The sequence below is a fragment of the Hyperolius riggenbachi genome, chromosome 5 (assembly GCF_040937935.1).
Source record: "Hyperolius riggenbachi isolate aHypRig1 chromosome 5, aHypRig1.pri, whole genome shotgun sequence".
In the NCBI taxonomy this organism is placed as follows: domain Eukaryota; kingdom Metazoa; phylum Chordata; class Amphibia; order Anura; family Hyperoliidae; genus Hyperolius; species Hyperolius riggenbachi.
This window is the reverse complement of record NC_090650.1, coordinates 420620707-420644304: the sequence shown is the minus strand read 5'-3', so window position 1 is coordinate 420644304 and position 23598 is coordinate 420620707. Positions and strand designations below refer to the sequence as shown.

General features: G+C 46.1%; 1 protein-coding gene across 1 annotated transcript; it reads right to left on the bottom strand.

The window, feature by feature from the left end:
* Positions 1 to 740: 740 nt before the first annotated feature.
* On the bottom strand, positions 741 to 14195 carry LOC137517883 (elongation factor 1-alpha). Its single transcript, XM_068234948.1, has 7 exons — positions 14049 to 14195; positions 7294 to 7473; positions 6514 to 6810; positions 5630 to 5780; positions 4630 to 4886; positions 2060 to 2294; positions 741 to 872 (listed from the first exon to the last, which is right to left on the bottom strand). Exons 1-7 carry the CDS (start codon positions 14193 to 14195, stop codon positions 754 to 756), a joined length of 1386 nt encoding a protein of 461 aa, XP_068091049.1. The 3' UTR covers positions 741 to 753.
* Positions 14196 to 23598: the final 9403 nt, after the last annotated feature.

The following is a 23598-nucleotide window of genomic DNA, read 5'->3' as shown; positions in this document are numbered from 1 at the left end:
CCAGCCTTTTCAGCCCTTCCAGAAATCTGCCCGTGTGCCACAGCATGATCCTGTGGGTCCCAGCTCTAAGAAATTAGGATGCACGTTTCACAGCACTTCCCCAGAGACGTTTCAGAAACCATGATCAGGGATGTCCAGACTCCAGTCCGTGAGGACCATATCCATGCCAGAGTTTGAGAGAAACTTGCTGGTCTAGTTTAAGGGACCCAGAGGGAACACTTCAATCACAGGCCCCTCTCTACATCAGTGTTACAACTGGCCAAATAGTGTTGGTGTAGTTTACTACAACCTTAGGTTTGAGAACACCCAGAGTTTGAGATTTCCAGCTGGGTCCCCATAACTAGCACCGAAATGTGTTATGCTTTTTCACAACTTTCCTGATTCAGTCCCATCATTTTAAGTGGTGCAAAAATCTCAGACCTTGGGGACTGGCTTATATAAATCATCCCTATTCTTGACAATATGGAACTCACTTGGACCTATAGAGTTTAGATCACATGGTAGATTAGTCTGGGAAATTGGCCATAAACTTTACTGTTTGGAGAAAGCCTACCATGATAAGGGTTCATAGAGTTGCCTGCCTAAGCATACAAATAACAGAATGACTACTTGCTGCTTTTTTTTTTACATTTTATTGAGAAGCCCAAATTTGATCCAAACTCAAAATAGTTAAAGTCACTGGCTCAGCAGCACCCTCTGCTGGTATATAGAACAAAAATCCATCATGCAAAATGATCTGGTCTTCAGAGCTCCTCAGTTGACTGGCATAGGTTTCTGGGCCTGTCTCCTGGCCAGGCTGGTGGCCTTCCTCTCCACAGATTTTACGACTCCAACCGCAACCGTTTGCTTCAAGTCCCGTGCAGCAAATCTCCCTGTAGACAAGATTAGTCCGATTACAGGTACTCAAAGCAGAGCAACAGCATTCTGGGGAGATTAGTGATGTCATGTCTAGTCCAGGAGAATTCATGGAGCAGCATTTGATCAGTTTGGTCAGGTGGTAGATCTGCAAGCCTCTGATTTGCTAGTCATGACCATGTGCTAAAGCAATGTGATCACAGCAAGCCAGAGCTTTGCAAATCAGAGACCTTCATATTTTTACATGATCACTAAAGTAAATCAGTAAGCAGAGCTAAACAATTAAGTGCCCCCATGAGGGTCTTTGTGTACCAGGCCTAAAGGAGCAGAGACCACCAATGTCCAGTAATTCTAGAAAGGTTCGCTAATAGGTTAGAGACTGCAGCTTGGCCACATGGAGACCATACGGTCCCATTATGGTCAGGGCCAGATTTACCCATAGGCACAATAGGCTCGTGCCTACAGGCAGACCAGTCCAGGAAAGGCGGCTCGCCAGCGGTCAAAGTGCTTGCTTCCCTCTCTCCAGCGCTGGCATGCCAGTCTTACTAGGAGGTGTGCAAGTGTGTCAGTAAGGAGACACTGCTGTTACCTAGCAGACAACACTGGGTGTGCTGCACAAACATGAATCCAGTGCAGGAGATTTGGGGCACAGCCGGCACCACCATAGACCGTAATAGGAATTACAGCGGCTCACAGCAAGTAACTTTAGCGCCGTCAGAAGACAGAGCTGAAGTTATTAAAAACAATTCGGCCACCAGCAATAGCTGGAAGCCTAGTTACATAATTCCCATCCACGTGACCTGGAGAGAGGGAATAGTAATTAACACTGCTGGGAACTTGTGCAGGAGCAGGGTAAGCTCTATAATGGCTGTATCCTGCACCCAAGTCTCCCGGCAGCGATTTCATACGTACTCATTCTTTGGGGAGAGAAGTGGTCATCGCTGGCATGTCAGCCCAGGTGAGTCTCTGCTCTGCTTGCACTCAAGGGAGGTAACTTACTATATTAGCCATATAGTGGTTGATGGGGGGGCAAATTTGACTATAGGGGTAATGGGGTGTATCGGACTACAGGGACTGGTGGGGGCACATGTTAATAAAAAGGGGAAGGGCTTGAGGGGGTGTAGCCTGAATTAAGGATTGGGGTTTAGGGCTCCTAAGCTGTAAATCTGGTGACTGGTGATACACTGGAGATCTGGTCACTCACCTAGTGGTGGGTAGTCATAGAATCTCTCCACACAGAATGGTTTGATGGGTTTCAGTTTGATAATTGCAGCATCTCCCGATTTCAGAGCAGATGGATTGTCCTCAAGCTTCTTGCCCGACCGCCTATCAATCTTCTCCTGCAGCTCGGAGAACTGGCAGGTGGTGTGTGCCGTGTGGCAGTCTATTACCGGGGAGTAGCCCGCTTTAATCAGACCAGGATGGTTCAGAATGATCACCTGCAGGAAATTAGTTACAAGAGTGAGGTATTTTAGTGAAATGTTAATGTGCCCACTAATGATACAATATTTTTAACAGTCAAACCGTTGCTCTGTAATGGACTACCCAAGATTGCCATTGAAAGTATATTGACTCAGGTTTACCCTACTACATTGGGGGGTAGATACCATTATAGTGGGCATGTTAAAACCAGTCTGGGTGGCTCTGAGCTAGCCAGGAGCTGATTTCATGTTCAGGGTCTTTGACCAAATGTATTAGAGGCAGAGAAGATCAGCAGGGTAGCCAGGCAACTGGTAATTGCTTATAAGGATATAAATATGCAGCCCCAGATCCCTTGCCTTAGTTTTCCAAAAAAAAAAAAAAAAAAAAAAAAGTGTAATCAGGTAAAGTATAGTAAAAGGAGTGGTTCTTACCAGGGGCATGCTCCAAGCTCCCAGGATGTCCCTTGTCGCAGCCGGTTGCTGCAGGTCCGTCCCGGTCCCCGGCAATGTCAGTGACCTCCAGGTCAGCCTGTACTGTGCCTGCGCGAGCGGCGCTGTCAATCACCGCCACGTGGGCCAGAACGGACTGCGCAGTACTGCACCTGCGCAGTCTGCTCCGGCCCACATGGCGGTGATTGACAGCGCCGCTCGCACAGGCACAGTACAGGCTGACCTGGAGGTCACTGACGCCATCGCCGAGGACCGGGACGGACCTGCCGCAACCGGCTGCGACGAGGGACATCCTGGGAGCTTGGAGCAAGCCCCTGGTAAGAACCACTCCTTTTACTATACTTTGCCTGATTACTCCTTTAAGGCAGAGTTCCAACCCTGTCCTCAAGGCCCACCAACAGTGCACGTTTTGGAAATCCACAGAGGTAGTTAATCAGCTCGGCTGAGACACCAATTGCCTCACCTGAGATTGTATGTGGTTTTCTGCAAAACATGCACTGTTGGTGGCCTGAGGACAGGGTTGGGAGGGGGAGAAGGAACACTGCTTTAAAAGCTTAATGGTTGCCATACACTCAGATTAGCAGCAGATAGATTTCTGATCTGATGTGTTTAGAAACATTTTTACTAGGAACAGATTTCAGTTTGAAATCTATTGAAAATCGATCTGATAGAATTTTTTTTCCATCAGATTTCCATTAGGTCCAATGCAAAATGATAAGCAATCTCAGATAGACCTAGATTTTTCCAGCCTGCCAGATAGATTGAAATCGGCTGCAAATCGAGCGAATGGGGAATTTAATAGAATTGATTTCTGATCAATCGATTCTGTAGAATTGATCGCTGAAATCGACTAGTGTATGGGCCCCTTAACAGAGTGATATCCTTTTAAACAATACCAGTTCCTGGCAGTCCTGCTGATCTTTGGCTGCAGCAGTGGCTGAACCACACACCTGAAACAAGCATGCAGCTAATCTAGTCTGAGCACTAGATCTGCACGGTTGAGGGGCTGTGGCTAAAAGTATGAGACACAGGATAAGCAGGAGAGTCGGGCAACTGGTAATTTTTTTTGAAAGCACGGGAAACAAAACAAAAACCTCAGTTTAGGTTCCCTTTAAAGGGGCCAGAGACTGCTGGTACTGAAGTGGTTAAGCAAACTAAAGTGAGAGGGGGACAATTCAATTATCTTGATTACGCTTTGGGTTTCCTCCAGACACTCAGATTTCTTCCCATCCCATGAACATACTGTAGGCCTTCTAGTATACCAGCTGGACTATAGTAGGATCAGGTTGAGCATAAGGATGGTCAATGAGATTGATGCAGGCCTCTGCAGATTTTGTATGCAAATGTATACAGGTTGAAAATAGATCAAATCCTCCTATAGAGGGATTCAATTGGTCTTATTTCAATCTGCATAAGTTTACATAACCCTGTATTAACTTAGCATTTGAATGGCAATTGACCATACACAATTGTAAGCTTCTCTGAGGACCATCAGCAGAAAGGCTATGGACTCGAGCACTGCAGAATGTCCATGCTACACAAATTCACCATTTCTGCTTGTAGCTTGCAATTGGGCTAATCAAGTGCTCATTTGGATTGGTGCAAATCCAAGCTGCATACACATTGCAACAAAATCTGCACCAAGTCAGAAAGTTCAAAATCTCACTAGTTAGATACCAGGACTCTGGAATCATGGCCAAGATACATGGGCCAGGAAGCTGGTTGTATCAGGTTTCTGGAGCTCAGCCCTCTTGGGCATGGCACTAGCAATCTCAGATGGGTCAGGCTAAAGGCTCATACACGGCACTTTCTAACGACTCATCGTTTGGACTTCCAAACAACCAGTCGTTTGCGAAAATCTGACGTCTGTATGTACCTTTAGACTTCAGGCTATTGTAGGTACCTGGGCAGTGAAGCTGGTGGCCTCGGTTGGAGGATCGCTCTTTGAGTTCCCAGCAACATTCCCACGTTTCAGACTCTTCACAGCAATGTTCTTCACATTGAATCCGATGTTGTACCCCGGAAATGCCGTCTGCAGAGGCTCGTGGTGCATCTCTATAGACTTCACCTCCGCAGAGAAGTTTGAGGGTGCGAATGAGATGGTCATCCCTGGCTTCAGGATTCCAGTTTCTACTTTACCCACAGGGACAGTACCGATGCCTGCAGGAGACACAGGAGGGCGACATTCACCAGCAGGTCAGCAAGAAACAGCGTTAGCAAATGACTGGAGTACTTTAGCACCAGCACATTAACCAGCTGAAAGCACAATTTGAATTTTAGGTTTTTAAATCCATAATACACATTGAACGGAAATTCCACTAAAACTGCCATAAAGATCAATGCTGCATAAGTACTTTTGTATTTAATATTTAAAATATCTTTCCATTTTAGTTAGCAAAGGATTTCAGAAAGACTCAAGTTTAAAATTAAAGTCTTGTAAGGATGTCAATGACCTGCAAATAGAGTTGATGCAGCTTTATGCAAATTTAGGCTGCTTGAAAATGAACCAATCAAATCTTGTGAGGTAATATTCAGCTGGTCCTTTTCCAAGCTGCATACAAAATTTACATAATCTTGCATCAGCTTGATATTTGCATCTCATTGACCATTGCTACTTTCTTGCACTCTAACAGAACTCTAGGCAATCTGGTGCTGGTGAAATGCTCCTGGGTTCTTCCATTCCTCTACATGTCCACTCCTCATTCCCTTAACTATGGCCTCCTTATGGCCTCCAGAAATGCCATTGCCTTACCTTGGTACAATGCAATAATCATACAAGTACCAAGACTTAACAGCTTCAATGTTGAAACTTAATTCAGAAGGCTGCAGAGTAGGGATGCGGCTGCATAGAATAAAAATATGGCTGCCTCCATATCCCTCATTGCAGATTCCCACAATCTCACCTCCTATTTTATAGACGTCCTGCAGGGGTAACCGGAGGGGCTTGTTTGCTGGACGCACCGGAGGAACGAGGGAGTCCAGGACCTCTAGTAGAGACTGGCCTTTAGAAAAGCCATCTTTTCGTTTCACCTTCCATCCTTTAAACCAGCCCATCTGTGGAGGAAGCAAAAAGCAATATTCATAGAGTATCAACAGGGACAGTTCACACGAACACATTAAGCACCGCTTAACTGGAGATCTGAGGCATAACAGGCATATGTCTACAGGCTCCTCTTGGGAAGGGGAGGGGGAATTTCATCTGTTTCCAGATGCATGGGAAGACTACTGGGTGAGTACCCCTTAAACCACAACTATTGTTGCCTAAAAAGCTGTCTTGATTGATCTCATTCTTCCCATCATGCTGCTCCAGTATGAGCACTGAACTACTAGAAAACTGTCCTTTAATCCAGGGGCATAACTACAAATATGGGGCTTCCTCATGTTCACACCCTTCACCTTGCGTACCTTGGTGACCCTCAGTTTTGAGACATCTTGCATCAGGCATAAAACAAGTTGGACATTGTAAGCTTCACACAAATAACCAGTGTAGCCTCAAGAAACACCTGATCTGTAGTATGGACCCCTTTATTAGAGGAAGGGTAGGTTAGTAGATGGGGCCTTCTCACAGCTCTGGTCCCCCTGCAGTTGCAAGGGCTGCTACCCTTTAGTTATGCCCCTGCTCCAGTGACTGCAGTTACATGGGACCTAGAACCAAACCCCGAACCACAGGACACTGGGACCTAGAACCAAGCCCCGAACCACAGGACACTGGGACCTAGAACCAAGCCCCAACCAAAGTATGGTGCTCTTACAATCTGTACACCAGGCATAATTCAATTGTCTTTACCTTCTGGCTGGGAGAGCAGATGTTCTCCCCAGTCCACCCAGACACTGGGACAAATGGAATGGTGGATGGGTTGTAGCCAATCTTCTTAAGATAGACTGTCACATTGCGGACCACCTCATCAAACCTCTTCTGGCTGTATGGAGGGTCCGTCAGATCCATCTTATTCACGCAGACCACAAGCTGCTTGACACCCATGGTGTAGGCCAGGAGGGCATGTTCCCTGGTCTGACCGTTCCTGGACACTCCAGCCTCAAACTCACCCGTGGCAGCAGATACCACCAGAAGAGCTGCGTCAGCCTGGAACAAGAGATCAAGCAGCATTTTAGCATGAACACCAGTGATGAAAGGCTTTCTAGAGCACTGAGGGCCATTTTCCACAAGCAGCGTTATGCAATGCCAGCCCCAATTGGATTGCAGAATGCTAGGTGCTTTTAAACTAAGGGAACCAGCATTTGCTACGTGATTTCCCCCCCCCCCCCCCCCCCCCCCCCACCTACCCCCAATCACTGTGCCATCTGCATTCTCTAGGTGACACCTCCAATACCAAGTGTAGGCGTGCAAGAAAATTGCATAGCAGTCAACACTATGCAATTTTCTTCCTCTTGGAAATTACAAACATACCCATGTCTATCTCATGATGTCACTTCGGGTATCCTTCAAGAAGGAATAACTATAGCAGCCTCCATAGTAACAAAACAGGAAGCCTACACAATACAGTACAGCCAGTGGACCTGTTGGGAATCTAACCTAGAAGCTCAGAGTAAGAAAACCACCACTAACCTGGGAGGTGCCAGTGATCATGTTCTTGATGAAGTCCCTGTGCCCTGGGGCATCGATGATGGTTATGGTGAACCTGTTGGTCTGGAATTTCCACAGAGAGATGTCGATGGTAATGCCACGTTCTCGCTCCACCTTCAGCTTGTCCAGGATCCACGCATACTTGAAGGAACTCTTTCCAATCTAGGAAGTTTTTCAAAAATGGTTTATTGCATAAATCATGGGCACCCCACTAAAGTTCACCCCTCCCCCCATATCCTTTGGGTCCATCTTTCAGGGTGCGGCCACAGCATCCTGCTAGATTGGGGGAAAGGGGACGTTCTGTGTAAGTGGGAGGGCGAAAAAAATAATCCTTATGACCAATTTACCTACCTTGCTGAAACTTTCCCATGCAAGGAAGTGGTGGGAGAAACATGGAGGATTTTCCTCCACATCCTTATTTCTAGAACAAGCTGAAGCCGCAAACATGCAAGAAGCCACTGACCCAGAAAGTGGTAGCTGTGCTGGCAAATACAAACTATTAAGTAGGAAAGGGGGGGGGGGGGGGCACATTGTGGTTAGCAGTTTCACCTTGCAGCGCTGAGTCCCCAGTGTAATCCGAAACTGGGGACATAGTTATACATAGACAGTCCTGTCTATGTATGCATCATGTAGTGTATGTGTTGTAGTCTAAGGTCAATTTATAAGAAAGCCAAATAACGGTTTTTGTAATGTGGGAGGAAACCAGAGTGCCTGGTGGAAACCCATGCAGCTATGGGGATAACAAACTACATGTAGTTAGTGATAAGACAATATACTCTGTACAGCGCTGTGGAAGAGGTTGGTGCTAAACTAAGTAAACCTACACTAAAATCTAAATACAGCTATTGCTATGGGTTAGTGCATATTACATCTTCACTCTTCCATACTGAAGAGTGCTAGAAATGAACCCTAGTGAGACATGAAGGCTGACAGATTTGTATCCTCTTAAAAAAGGCCTTTTGGAGGCTTCCATCTTTTTCAAAAAAAAAAAAAAAAAGTTGCCTGGCAGCCCTGCTGATCTATCTGTATGTGGCAGAGTTTGAATCACACCAGAAACAAGCATGTGGTTAATCAGGCAAGACATCTGTCAAAACTCTGATCTGCTGCATGCTTGTTCAGGGGCTGTGGCTAAAAGTATATGATGCAGAGAATTGGCAGGACAGCCAGGCAATGTCCAACCCAGCGCTGGGAACTGAAGCGTGGCTGCACTGCACCTGTGTAGTAGCATGACCCACTTATTCTGCAGCCAGGGGCATAGCAACTGCTGTGGGGCCCTGGAGGGGAGGGGACCCCCCTCCTTACAGGTACACTTTATGGAATTTTCAATTGATTTCAGGACCATAGACCAGAGGTGCCCGCACTGGCTTGTGAGCTACTTTGAAAAATTAGCAAGTCCAATTGATCTACCTTTGCACAATTTTAGGGGCACACTTGAATATACAGAATGGAAAATGTGGGTCAGGATCTACCAAGATGTCCTTTGCGATTATCTAATGGGCAACTTGACTGCTGGAATGTTTTCTGTTCTATACTGCACCCTGCTGGATAGAACTATTCACAGCATGGAGATTACAGTTCGCACTGCCTTTAAGGGCCCGTTTCCACTAGTGCGGTGCGAATCGCTGGGATTCCACCGCTGACAAAATCGCATGCGGATGCAATTCCGCATGCGATTTTTGCTGCGATTTTGCATGCGATTTTGCATAGGCAGGCTATGAGCGATTTTAACCATGTCACTGCCTGGTTCAATTTGCATTAGTTTTCGTGCGAATTCGCGGCAAAAAACGCATGTGCTTTTTCCCTATTAAATACATAGCCTGCGAATCGCCTGCATTCCTCACGCAGGCGAATTCTGCAGGCCCTACCATGCAGAAAAACGCACCAAAAAACTGACAAGTGGAAACAGTCTCATCCACTTGTATTGGTTATGCGAATCCGCATGCAGACAACGCATGCGGATTCGCTCTAGTGGAAATGGGCCCTTAAGTCAGTTTTAAGGGCAACCGAAGTGAGTGATATGGAGGCTGCCATATTTCCTTTTAAACAATGCTGGTCTATTTGGCTGCAGTGGTGTCTGAATCACACCAGAACCAAGCATGCAGCCTATCTTGTCAGATCTGACAATGTCAGAAACACCTGATCTGCAGCATGCTTGTTCAGGGTCTATGGCTAAAAGTATCAGGAGGCAGAAGATCAGCAGGACAGCCAGGCAACTGGTATTGCTTAAAAATATGGCAGCCTCCATATCACTCTTCAGTTGTCCTTTAAAGCAGATCTGAGAAGACCTGAATTTCCTCTTAGCTCTAATATGCAACAGCATAACAACCTTTAAAGAAACTTGTTACAGCTGATACCAATCCAGCAACAAACCTGCAGTGTGTCTACCTCCTGCTTTCATGGAAGCAGGCTTAGGGTTAACATCCTGTGCTTTCAAATGAGCTCATCTGCTGTGGCAGTCAGGTGACAGGGGAGATCAAATGGCAACTTGTAATTTGCTACAAATGAAGGTGAATTAGATAGTCTAAGCTTTCTAAATACATTTCTCCGTTTTTCTTCTGTCCTGTGCAAGAGTTCAGGTTCCCTTTAAGCAAATACCAATTTTACACATTTTAGGCAGATTTATGCAAATCAGAATTGCTGCAATCAAACTAGCTAACAATCCTATTACAAGTAGCACATTTTATTCTTGTAGTGAATAAGGGTTCAAATTTCCCAAATTTACTCCTAGGAGATCTATAACTTTCCAGCCCTCTGCAATCAAGAAAACTAAAAATTAGGTAAAAGTAAAAAAAAAGAAAATATTCAGTTTTCTTCATTGCTGGTGGCTTTGGCAGTTTGGCAATTAGTAAGTAAATATTAAGTAAAAATATCCCCCAGGAGAAATCAGTTGGCTGGACTGGGTATACAGGAGTTGCCAGGCAGCGGTGACCAGTTGCCAGAGTCTTTTCACTGCCTATCAACTGAACTGCCTGTGGAAAAACACCCTAAAGGTCCGTACACACGCCGGACTTTAGGCAACGACGGGTCCGTCGTTGCCTCCCGCTGGGTGGGCGTGCCAGCGACAGTCCGGCGTGTGTACGCTCTGTCGTCAGACTGATACGGCTGTTTCTGAGCGATCCGCCCGGCAGATCGCTCAGAAACAGCCGTATCAGTCTAACGACAGACTGTACACACGCCGGACTGTCGCTGGCACGCCCACCCAGCGGGAGGCAACGACGGACCCGTCGTTGCCTAAAGTCCGGCGTGTGTACGGACCTTTAGGCAGGCTGTATGCAATGAACCAAACTCCTGCATAAGGCTACTTACACAATAGGGAGTTGCGTTTGATGAGAAGTTAAGGTCGCACAACGCAATGTATATACACATTCACAGTGCAACGTTAAAGTCGCACGTTAGAAAAAGTATTTACTATGAACGAAAACGGCGCATGCGGAACATTTTAAAAAAGACAAAGATTCCTGAGCATGCGCAACACAAGTAATGCAGCAGATTCATTGCTAAACGCACAGCATGCAGCACTTTAATAACACCTCACTTTACACACTAATGCAACGTGTGCACTGTGAATGCCGCACAGACTTTGTATTGCTGTTACTCTGCGTTAAAATATTTTATAATGTGCGACTTTAACGTCTCACTGTGAAAGAGCCCTGAAGGTTGCAGTCATTTTGCATTCAAAAAATGTTTAACTTTCATTGATAACCTTGAGGGCTTGTTTCCACTGTTGCGACGCGATTCGCCGGCATTCCGACGCTTGTAAAAACGCATGCGGATGAGTTTCTGCATGCGTTTTTACCCGCGATTTCGCATGGCAGGGTGCCATGCGAAATTAACCATGACACTGCCAGGGCAAAACATTGGAAAAGGTGCGAAATCGCACGCGAATCGCGGGTAAAAACGCATGTAAAAAACGCATGCGTTTTTACTATTAAATACATTAGCGGCGATTCGCACGGATTCCCGACGCAGGCGAAATCGTTGCCTCTTTTGTGCGTTTTTTCTCCGCAACAAAAAACGCACAACGCCACCGCAGGAGTGGAAACAGCCCCATCCACTCACATTACATGTGCGAATCCGCATGCGTTGGACGCATGCGGATTCGCGATAGTGGGAACGAGCCCTAAGAATTGCATCAGGCCAGCGCTGTGTGCAGTGATAACTAGGCCGATTGTGGTATGCACCGATTTGTAAACTGTGCAGCACTTTTTCCAATTCGTTGGGGGGGGGGGGGGGGGGGGGGGGGGGGGAGTCTGGCTTCCATCTATTGCCCCTCCCTTAAAGGGAGAGGTCATAGGTGCTTCTTGAGAAGAACTGATCAGAGAAGCACCTGTGACCTTCTGCCAGGGGGTGGGGCTACAGATAGAAACTGGACATCAGGGGACACTAAATACACATTTCCAAATGCTGCGCCCCCCCCCCCCCCCTTCCAAAAAAATAGCTTTTCAAATTTTGCAGCATTTCTATACTTAGCACTAAATGCTACATGTCCTGCAATTGCAATTGACCCTAGTCGCAATTGCACTAGTGGGTTCAGCCCCATTCAAATACATTGGCAAGACGTTTTCAAAGTTGCCGGCTATTGTGGGCAATCCAAAACGCCCTAGTGGGTCCCGGGCCTAAGGCCACTTGCATTAGTCTGTTTTACAGCAGGTAAATGCAAATCAGTGGGGCCTTTTACACTTACGTCGTGCCAGAAGTGCTTATCCTGCCGCACAGCCTGCAGCTCATTACTGCAAGAAACAGGGCAGCACGCATGCATGGACCAACAGGTATCCCAGTGACATCCTAACTGCCAAGCAGGGAATAAGTCACTGAGTGGGGGTGGCACTATGCATCTGACCCTGTCTGTCACCACATGGTCATCTTGTGTTGTGGGATGCAGCATGGCAAAACCGTGTAACAGCCTAAAAAAGGAGGGTGCAATAACTACAAATGTATTGCACTTAGGACTCAGTTTTAAGATCTTTTGAGCACACTTTAGTATGTACCAACTACATACTTGCATGTAAGAAAGTGGCTATGAACAATGCAATACACAGTGATTTTAGCAGCTAAAACAAAGGGTGGGCACAATAGGCATTGCAGAAAAGGTTGCGTTTTACTGTATAAGGCCCCATTTACACTTAACCTGAGAGTTACGCCGTTATGAGGGTCCGATACTGAATTGTATGAGCAGGTTAACTTCACCATACACATGCAGTAAAGAAATTACCAACAGCAGTAATTACCTTTTTACAAATTCACTAAAACTTCAAGTGCTAATAAAAAGGTCAGTAAAAACATGCAGTAACATGACAGGAATAGTGAAAAGTCCAGCAAACATCTCAAAAGCCTCCAGGCAACATGAAATTTGATGTGAAAAAAAAAAAAAAAAAAAAAAAAAAAAAAAAAACGCACCAGGTACTTACAGCTGATAAAATTGGTAAGGATAAAGTACTGCACTCTTCATAACGAATGCAATTTTCTAGAGTTTAAGGCTAAAATGTTTACCAACAGGTTACCGCACTTTTGTACGTTTTCCATAAACTGCAATTTCAGGTGGAAAGAAATGTGAACGTGGACCTGGTCACACTTCAGCTGGTAATTTCTGATATTTGGTAGCCGCTTGCAATAACTCATTGCCTATAGAGCCCAATGAGTTACAAGGTACTTATCCGTTAGCCGGGCGCATCCGGCAGGTGGTGCTAATTACTATTCCCCCTCCAGGCCGACATGGATAGTAGGGAAAGCTGTAACTCTGGTGGAGTTTTGTCGCCACCTGCCGGATGCGCCCGGCTAACGGATAAGTACCAGTTACTATATTCAGTAACCAATTGTTAGAAAATTACTGACTGAAGTATGACCATGGCCAGTGTCACAATTTTTTCCACCTGAAATAATCATGCAGTAAAACAAAACAAAACAAAAAAACCATTTTGCCTCAAATTTCTTTACTGCACATGTTAATGGAGGAGTACATTTGAAATCAGCGCCGGTAGACTTGAGCGCAGGATACAGCGGTATCTAGCTGATCCTGCACGAGTCCGGGCCGATTTAATTACTATTCCCCCTCCAGGCCAGCATGGCTAGTGGGGGAATGAAATAATTCGGCTTCCAGCGACTGCGGGAGGCCGATTTATTATGTTTTTAGGCAACCTCGGCTCCGTCTTCTGATGGAGCCGACGTTACTGAGCGCTTCAATAGGAGTGATTCCTATTCAAGTCTATGGAGGCACCGGCTGCGCCCAAATCTAGCAGCGCTGAAAAGCACTGCTCCATAATGGAGGCCCATATATAAGTAAACAGTCATACTACATAGTGGTAAACTTGGTCAGCAATTGGCCAATAAAAATTGAAAATGTGCACAAGGTTTAGGAACTACATAACAATTAATGGACTAACTTGCCAAGGGAAGCACTGCTAAAGTGGTTTATAGAGCAGCACCAACAGACGAGCAATTGTTAAAAAAACAAAACTTGCTGAGCCCCAAGCATAGCTTCATTCAGTCTCTTGTGCCATGAAGGGAGACACTGGAAAATGGAAAGTAGACCTTAAGCCTGACACACACCCCTAACTTTGATTGGCTAATGACTGACCAATTTTACCACCACTCTATAGTATGAGAGCCAACACATTATGAATACGGTGAGCAGATTGCGTAGGTAAACTCATACTACATGGAGGTGGTAAGGTAAGCATGGCAACTGTTAGCCAAGCAAATTTGAAGACTTGTACAAGAGCTCTAGTGTCAGACGTTACCTGGCCAGCAGCAGCCTCCAGCTTCTCCAGATTTCTGGGGTCAAACCCGCCACACTTGTAGATGAGGTGACCAGTGGTGGTGGACTTCCCAGAGTCCACATGGCCAATGATGACAATGTTCAGGTGAGTCTTTCCCTTGTCAGACATTCTAATGTCCTCTTATCTTACTATCACAGGAGATGTTCTCCTCACTTCTCTATAACCCCAGAATTTGTTCACCTCCCAATCTCTCTAGTCTCACAACTATACTTCTCTCTGTAGCCTCACAATGCTCAGCTCAGCTCTCCTCTCCTCTGATGATGTGTGGCATTGAAGTCCACCTCATGGCCAGATTATATAGCCACAGCAGCTGCTATGAGGAGGGCCAGGAGACCAGCTGAAACCTCCTGATTTGGCATTCACCAGGTTCCTCTAATGAAGCTCATCATTTGCTCCCTGATCTGCTAGGCCTCTCCAAGCTGGACTTCATTAGGAGGGGTCAGGCTGGATGCACACTTGTGAGGGCTCAAACTCACTAGAGCGATTTTCTGAGCATTTAGGTCCCATTCAGGGCCCGTTCACACTTATAATCGCAGTTTTGCGGGAGTGATTTTCCCGCAATTAATGCAGAAAAATCACTGGACACTGCGGCGGTTTTGGAGCGATCGTGATTAGCGTGCTTTGCAAGCTAATCACGATCGCTAATCGCGGAACGCTCGTCGTCGACAAACCGCTGCATGCAGCGCGGTTGCGGTTATCGCTAATCACTAACCGCAACCGCGGCAGTGAGAACACTGCCACTCGCCACATTGGGCTCTATTCTCAAAGAGCCAAAAGTACCGCAAAATTTTACCGCTAAATTCCCGCCAGCGGTAAACTCCGCATTTTTTCAGCATTCACTAACATTTTCCGCATGTTTGCCGCATGCGGGAAAAAAGATGCGGAAACAGCCATTATTCATGCGGGAATGATGCGATAAAAAGGTCGCATGAAAAAGTGTTTAAAAAAAAAAAGTTAAAGTCCAGCAAGCACAGCCCTTAAGCCTCCACACTTCATTAAAGTCAATGGGATGCGGTAATTAACGACGAAATGATGCGCCTGAACAATTTTGAGAATTGATCTTTTATTGCGGAAAATACCGACTTTTGCGGAAAGTTTTCCGCATGAATCCCGCACTTTTATCACACTTTTTCCACATGCGGAAAAAACATGCGGAACATTTTGAGAATCCCAACTTGACGGTATTTTGGGTGCAAACTTTCCGCATGTACTTTACCGCATGCGGGAAGTCTTTGAGAATAGAGCCCATTGGGCTCTATTCTCAAAGAGCAAACATTTCCGCAAAATTTTACCGCTATATTTCCGCCAGCGGTAAACCCCGCATTTTTTCCACATTCACTAATATTTTCCGCATGTTTTCCGCATGCGGGAAAAAAAGATGTGGAAACAGCTATTATTCATGCGGGAATCATGTGGTAAAAAGGTCGCATGAAAAAGTGTTTTTAAAAAAAAATTAAAGTCCAGCAAGCACAGCCCTTAAGCCTCCAGACTTCATTAAAGTCAATGGGATGCGGAATATATCACCTACTACTATTTGTAGGTGATAACAAATCGGTAAATAATGACGAAATGATGCGCCTGAACATTTTTGAGAATTGATTTTTTACTGTGGAAAATACCGACTTTTGCGGAAATTTTTCCGCATGAATCCCGCACTTTTACCGCACTTTTTCCGCAAAAAACATGCGGAACATTTTGAGAATTTCAACTTGACGGTATTTTGGTCGCAAACTTCCCGCATGTGCTTTACCGCATGCGGGAAGTTTTTGAGAATAGAGCCCATTGTGTAGCAATTTTTGCAAAACCGCTAGCGGGAATCGCGCGATTCCCGCTCAGGTGAGAACGGGCCCTTACACTTGCTAAATGCAAAACGCTAGCGCTTTTGCTAGCAGTTTGCTATGGCAATTTTTTGCATTGATCATGAAAAAAATCGCCATTCACACTTGCCAATTTTTTAGCGATTGCATTTAGCGCTTCTATAGCACTGAAACGCGATCGCCGGGAAATCGCCTGAAAATGGTGCAGGCTACATATTTGCGTTTGGTGATTTGCATTAATCACCGGCGATTAACGCAAATTGCCCAAGTGAGAACAAGCCCATAGAGTATTATTGCACTTGCGCTTTAAAAAGCGATAGAGGTTGAGCGTTTTGCCGAAATCGCCGGCAAAACACTCTAGTGCGAATGGACCTTCAGAGAGCGATTCAAACCGCTAGCAATTTCCCTAAACGCTCAGCTAATGTTAATGGATGGCCCAAATTCCACTGGAGCCATTGCGATTACCAAATCGCAAAACGCAGGACATGCAGCATTTTTAGCGTTAGCGTTTCTTCAATGTAAAGTATATAAACGCTGGCATAATCGCTCGTCAAAACCTGCACAGAGCATTTTGCTAGCGTTTTTACATCACTGCACACTGTAACAAAATTACAATTATTTGAAAGGACCAATCAGAATTAAAACCGCTAATCGCTACACAACCGCTAACAAATTGATTATACTTTTAAAAATCGCTACCTAAAACGCTCATGAAATCGCTTACAAACCGCTCATACAAAACGCTACCGATTGCGATTAGCGATAGCGTTTTGTAGTGGGTTCCAGGCCTCAGTGCGTGAAAGGTCACGTTTCCTGTCATTTGTGTTTTTGGTGTTTTTTTTTGTGCGTTTGCAGTTTGTGGTTTTTTTCCCCGCACATGCTTTTTTTGCGTGCGTTTTAATGTGTTTGCGGTTTGTTTTTATATTGCATTTTATGCAAATCACTAGGAAATCAACAGGAAGCGGAAATAAATCAGAAAGCATAGTTTAAAAAAAAATGCATCACCATTGAGTTTTATTATGTGCGTTTTTGATGAATTTTTTTGAAAAATATGCAACAAAACCAGCGTTTTTAAAAACACATAGGGCTCTATTCTCAATCACTTCCCGCATGCGGTAAAGGACGTGGGAAGTTACCGACCAAAACACCGCCACATTGAAATTCACTAAATTTTCCGCATGTTTTTTCCGCATGCGGTAAATGTGCGGGATTCATGTGGAAAAATTTCCGCAAAATTCGGTATTTTCTGCAATAAAAAATCAATTCACAAAACATTGCAGGCGCATCATTTCGTCGGTATTTACCGGTTTTTATCTTTACTAGTAGTAGGTGATATTTACCGCATCCCATTGATTTTAATGAAGTCTGGAGGCTTAAGGGCGGTGCTTGCTGGACTTTGGCTATCATTCATGAACAGGCTGTCGGTAAAGAGAATTAGTGCGGGAAAACACCGCTGGCGAATTTTTAGACTTCTGGTCGGGCATTCATAAAGATGTATCCATGTGCGGAAATTCCCCGAGCTAAGTTGGCGGTAGGCAGGCGGTAGGCTTGCGGAGACACGGAAGCTGCAGAGTTGATACATTTCTCCGTGTTCCGCTCTGCTGCAGCTGCCTGGGAGGTCTCTGTGTCTCCATTCACTTACATTGTTATCGCACATCAGAGTGAGCGGTACTTCCCGACCTCACACCGCTTGCGGTGATCTTCATGAATGAACATTTTGCTACATTTGTACCGATAATCACCGCACAAGGCGGTGATTTATCACTCTGCTCGGTAGTGTCATTTTTCCATGCGGAAAGAGGCTTTATGAATGCTGACTTTGCCGAGTGTTCGGTAAAGTCAGCTGTTTTAAGCATTCCCGCATGTGGAAATGCTTTATGAATGATAGCCTTTGTTTCTGTTTTTTTTAACTATTTTTCATGCGACCTTCTTACCGCATGTTTACCGCACATTTAATGGCCGTTTCCGCATCTTTTTTACCGCATGCAGGAAACATGCGGAAAATGTTAGTGAATGTGGAAAAAATGCGGAGTTTACCGCTGGCGGTAATTTAGCGGTAATTTTGGCTCTTTGTGAATAGAGCCCAATATTATAAAACACAAAACTCATATGCATTTTGTATATGTGTTTTGGTTCTTTTCCGTTAGCCGGGCGCATCCACTAGGTGGTGATAAAACTCCACCAGAGTTACCTCTTTCCCTACTATCCATGGCGGCCTGGAGGGGGAATAGTAATTAACGCCGCCTGGTGGTTGCGCCCGGCTAACGGAATAGTACCTGTGGTTTTTTTATGTGGCCTATTGACTAACATTATACGCATAAATGCTGAGTTTTCTGCAACGCTAGCATTTCTGCTATGTGTTCCCAGCCTCACTCCTGAGTCTAAGTTCACATTGGGACAATGCATTGTGTTGCGACGTTGACGTCGCAACGCAAAAGTCGTAATGTACATTACCGCCGTGTTAACGTCGCATACAGTAGATACAGTGAAGCATACAGACAATAAAGAGTATGCTTCCCTGTGTCTGTTAACATCTGTGTTTAGACTAGAGGTAGCGCACTGCAGCAGGGTGTTCCCATAACACAGCGCTAAAGTCACACTGTGAAGGTCCCATAGGCTTATAATTGCAGTGCGGTAAGCAGCGTTGTAAGATTTTATAACGCGCGACTATAACATCCCTCTGTGAACTTAACCTGAAGGATTGCAAACGCACGCGTTTTTAGGCGATTGCATTTACATTTTTCAGTGTGCATTTTTTCGGCCAGAGTCACACTTGTAAATGCAGAAAAACATCGGTTTTCTGCTATGGGTGTTTTTTGTGTTTTTCCGTATGTGTTTCTGCTTGCACTTTTTAATCATTATTCATATTCAACAAGTAAAATGAATCTTCAAATTTGTGTTGACCTTATTTGGACAAAAACAGATAAAAAATCCATGCACTGTTTTTCACCATAGGAACGCATTGCATGATGAACGCATGTGTTCTGCATACAGTATGCAGAAAGAATGAACTAAAAACGCATACCAATGCATTTTTTGTGTGGCCTATAAACTATGATTATGTGCGGTTTTGCATGGAATTTCTAAAACGCATGCGATTCAAATAAGTGTGAATCTAGCCTTAGGCCTGGGCCACACTGAGGCCTCTTTTCCACGAACTGTTGAGCTGTGTGCTCAGCAAGCAGTTACCAGGCAGCAGTAAGCAATTATCATGCAGGAACAAGCAGTTACCAGACAGCAGTGAGCAGTTGTGAGAGTTTGAGAGGCATTTCACTGCCTATCAACAGTCCGTGGAAAAAGGCCTCCTCTTTTCCACAAACTGTTTACAGGCAGTGAAATGCCTCTCAAACTCTCACAACTGCTTGCTGCTGCCTGGTAACTGCTCACTGCTGCCTGGTAACTGCTCACTGCTGCCTGGCAACTGCTCACTGCTGCCTGGCACCTGCTTGCTGAGCACACAGCTCAACGGTTCGTAGAAAACTGTTTCTAGGCAGTGAAATGCCTCTCAAAACTCTCACAACTGCTCACTGCTGCCTGGTAACTGCTCACTGCTGCCTGGCAACTGCTTGCTGAGCACACAGTTGAACTGTCCGTGGAAAAGAGGCCTTTATGCTTTTTCGATGCATTTTAGTGCCCATATTCACAGGCAGTTGAACTGTGGGCTCAGTGAGCAGTTACCAGGCAGCAGTGAGCAGTTGTGAGGGCCAGTGCACACCCAAAAGCGCTAGCATAATTGCAAATGCTCAGCGTTTTTTGAAGTGATTTTTCAGAGCAATTCTAGGCATGTGCCTGGCGATTTTCTAATCATGCCTAGTGACTTTTAGAGTGTTTGGAGTTCCGTTTTTTTATTTTTTTGTTACAGTAGAGCTGTAACTGAACAGCTTTTGTAACAAAAACGCTTGGAAAACCGCTCTGATCCAGCGCTTTTCAGAGTGATTTTCCACTTTCCTATACTTAGAGAGAAAATCGCATCGCTCTGGTGTGCTCCTTCCCATTCAAATTCATTAGCCAAGCGCTTTTCAAAATGCTAGCGTTTTTAAAGCCTCTTTTTCCACAGACTGTTGTTAGGCAGTAAAATGCCTCTAAAACTCTCACAACTGCTCACTGCTGCCTGGCGACTGCTTGCTGCTGCCTGGTAACTGTTCACTGCAGCCTGGTAACTGTTCACTGCAGCCTGGCAACTGCTTGATGCTGAGCACGCAGTTCAACAGTCTGTGGAAAAGAGGCCTAAAAGTGCTCAGAAGTGCTCTTGGTCTGCACCAGCCCAAATTTTAGAGGCTTTGCACTGCCTATCATTTGCTCGTGGAAATCCACAAACTGTTGATAGGCAGTGAAATGCCTCTTAAACTCTCTCAACTGCTCACTGCTGCCTGGCAACTGTTCACTGCTGCCTGGTAACTGCTTGTTGCTGCATGATAACTGCTTACTTATACCTGGTAACTGCTTGCTGAGCACACAGCTCAACAGTCCGTGGAAAGGAGCCCTTAGGCCTCTTTTCGACGAACAGTTGAACTGTGTGCTCAGTGAGCAGTTGCTAGGCAGCAGTGAGCAGTTGCTAGGCAGCAGTGAGCAGTTGCTAGGCAGGAGTGAGCAGTTGCTAGGCAGGAGTGAGCAGTTACCAGGCAGCAGTGAGCAGTTACTAGGCAGCAGCAAGCATTTGTGAGAGTTTGAGAGGCATTTCACTGCCTATCAACAGTCCGTGGACAGGAGGCCCTAAATTGCACCCGAATTGCCCTGGTGGGCGGCAGATGGGATGCTGAGCTGCTCGGCAAGCGCACAGTTCAGTCGCCCATCTGAAAAAGACCTAAATAGACTACTAAAGCTAACGCTCAAAAATGCTGCATGTTCTGCGATAGCGATTTTGCTTATCGCAATCGCTCTAGTGGAATTTGGCCCATCCAATAACATTAGCTGATCGTTTAGGGAAATCGCTAGTGGTTTGAATCGCTCCCTAAACGCTCACAAAATCGCTTTAGCGGGTTCCAGCTCTTTCAATGATCCATCGGTCAAACCTTCCAGCAGACTGATCCCTCGGTGTGCAAAGATTTGTATCTGAGGTATGTACTCGGTGTTAGGGTGTGAACACACTAGGCAGAAACGCAAGCAAAAACGCACTTAATGCAAGTCAATGGACCGCGTGAAAAAAACGCATATGCTTGTGTTTTGCAATGTGCATTTTAAAAACGCTGGTCTTGCTGCATATTTTTCCAAAACACATGTAAAACTCACATAATGAAAGTCAATAGTGACGCAGAGGTATTGCGTTTTAGTGCTTCTTTTATGTGTTTAAAAAAAACAAAAACAAGTTTGATGCATTTCCGCTTCCTGTTGCCTTCCTAGTGATTTGCATAAAATATATTAAAGAAACGCATGCAAAACGCACAAAAAAACGCAAGAAAAGCGCATGTGCAGGACAAAAGTGCAAAACACAAACACACAAAAAACGCAAGAAAACGCACTAAAAAAGCACAAAGGCATATGCAGCAAAACGCTACCTTTCCCGCACTGCCTAGTGTGTGTTTCTACCTTTAGGGCCCGTTTCCATTTGCCCATAGGAGCCCATTCCCGTCACTTCCCCATCTCCCGATGCAGGAGTGTATAGGAGGAGATAGCGAGAGGATGCGGCTGTGCGATAATCTGCTGCACGCTGCAAATTCTCTGATCGCTCCGCATAACCAGCAGTCAATGGAAACTGTTCATTGCCGTGCATTGGATACAGTGCAGCCGCAGTGCGACGCGTCAATGTAGCCGCATAGCACTGCATACAGTGCAAATGGGGTCCTTAGGAAAACTCAGGTTGAATATGGTGCTATTGAAAGACATTAGATAGACCACGAACGTAAAATCGAATTTGTACATGACGCCAGCAAACTCAGATGAGGGCTGGAACCCACTACAGCGATTTTCTGAGTGTTTAGGGAGCGATTGAAAACGTTAGCGATCTCCCTAAACGCTCAGCTAATGTTACTGGATGGGCCAAATTCCACTGGAGCGATTGCGATTAGATCATGAATCGCTACACACACATAGCGATTTGTGTACGATTTTAAATGACTGTAAACTGTAAAATCAATTAAAGTAAATTGAAAGGACCAATCAGAATTAAAATTGCTAATCGCAAATCGCTACACAATTGCTGGCAAAAAGCTTACATTTTTTTAAAATCGCAACCATAATCGCCTGAAAACGATCAAGAAATCGCTTACAAAACGCTCATTAAAAATGCTAGCAATTATGATAGCGATTTGTAATGGGTTCCAGGCCTAATTGTAATTGTTGCCTGATATCAACTTAGTAACCCACACCTGAAGCGCTGATTCAATTAAAGTGAATGTAAACTGGGGGGGGAAAAAACAGATGCTTTTAGGCCTCTTTTCCACGGACTGTTGATAGGCAGTGAGATGCCTCTCAAACTCTCACAACTGCTTGTTGCTGCCTGTCAACTGCTCACTGCTGCCTGGGAACTGCTCACTGCTGCCTGGGAACTGCTCACTGCTGCCTGGGAACTGCTCAATGCTGCCTGGGAACTGCTCAATGCTGCCTGGGAACTGCTCACTGCTGCCTGGGAACTGCTCACTGCTGCCTAGGAACTGCTCACTGCTGCCTGGGAACTGCTCACTGCTGCCTGGGAACTGCTCACTGCTGCCTGGGAACTGCTCACTGCTGCCTGGGAACTGCTCACTGCTGCCTGGGAACTGCTCACGGCTGCCTGGGAACTGCTCACGGCTGCCTGGGAACTGCTCACGGCTGCCTGGGAACTGCTCACGGCTGCCTGGGAACTGCTTGCTGACCACACAGTTCAACAGTTCGTGGAAAAAGAGACCTTATGGAGAGGGGAGTCTCTGGGTCCTAAAGAGCCTTCCCATTCGTCTCCTGGTCCCCTCCTTCTAGCGCTGTCACAGCCAGTAGCAGTATCCAACCGATCGGTCAAATACTGCTCTGTGCCGCCCAGGGCCGGTTCTAGACTTTTTGCCGCCTGAGGCAAATTTGTGAAAAATCGCCACCCCCTCCTCCCCCGAATAGGTAGCCTGGAGGGGGTAACAGACAGGATGATGATATTAGGCACAGTGACAGGGAGGGGGTCGGACCCCCCCTCACTTTAGACTCCCCCCTCACTTTAGACTCCCCCCTCACTTTAGACCCCCCCCCCTCACTTTAGACCCCTGATCTGCGCTCCCCCTACGGTACAGTGGGCGGCATTGCAGGAAGTGACAAGAGTGGAACGCAGAAGAGGTGAGTCATCCCCGCCCGCTGCCTGACAATATACCTGCCGCATTAGTAGCTGGAGGGGGAGCGCAGATCGGGGGACTCAAGTGCGACCCCCCCCCCTCCCCATTACTGTGCCCAATACCCCCTTCCTGCTTGCTACCCCTTCCAGCCCAGCGGTCCTTCCCACCCACGGCCAAGCGGGTGCCTCCCCACCGAATTCTGCAGCCTGAGGAACCCGCCTCACCCTGCCTCATGGGCGGACGGGCCCTGGTGCCACCGCGGCAGGCTTTGGAAGTCTGTGGGAGCCCGAATGCTCCTGAAGATGGGCGGCTCCATACTGATCTCTCGCGCTTACGCAGTACAGAGCCTTTGGGAGCATTTGGGATCCTGTAGACTTCCGGAGCCTCCCGCAGCAGGAGATTTTAATGGGGGAGCCTGCAGGGGAGCGAAGGATCCCAGAGAGGAATGGGAAGGCCATAGGACCC

Bases quoted from the DNA above. Each gene is read 5' to 3' on its own strand.
- LOC137517883 (XM_068234948.1), bottom strand. From the start codon at position 14,195: ATGTCTGACAAGGGAAAGACTCACCTGAACATTGTCATCATTGGCCAT. The intron at 6,811-7,293 runs GTTAGTGGTGGT...CTCTTGTTCCAG, and splicing joins TGATCACTGGCACCTCCCAG to GCTGACGCAGCTCTTCTGGT. The intron at 873-2,059 runs GTGAGTGACCAG...TCTTGTCTACAG, and splicing joins CTATGACTACCCACCACTAG to GGAGATTTGCTGCACGGGAC.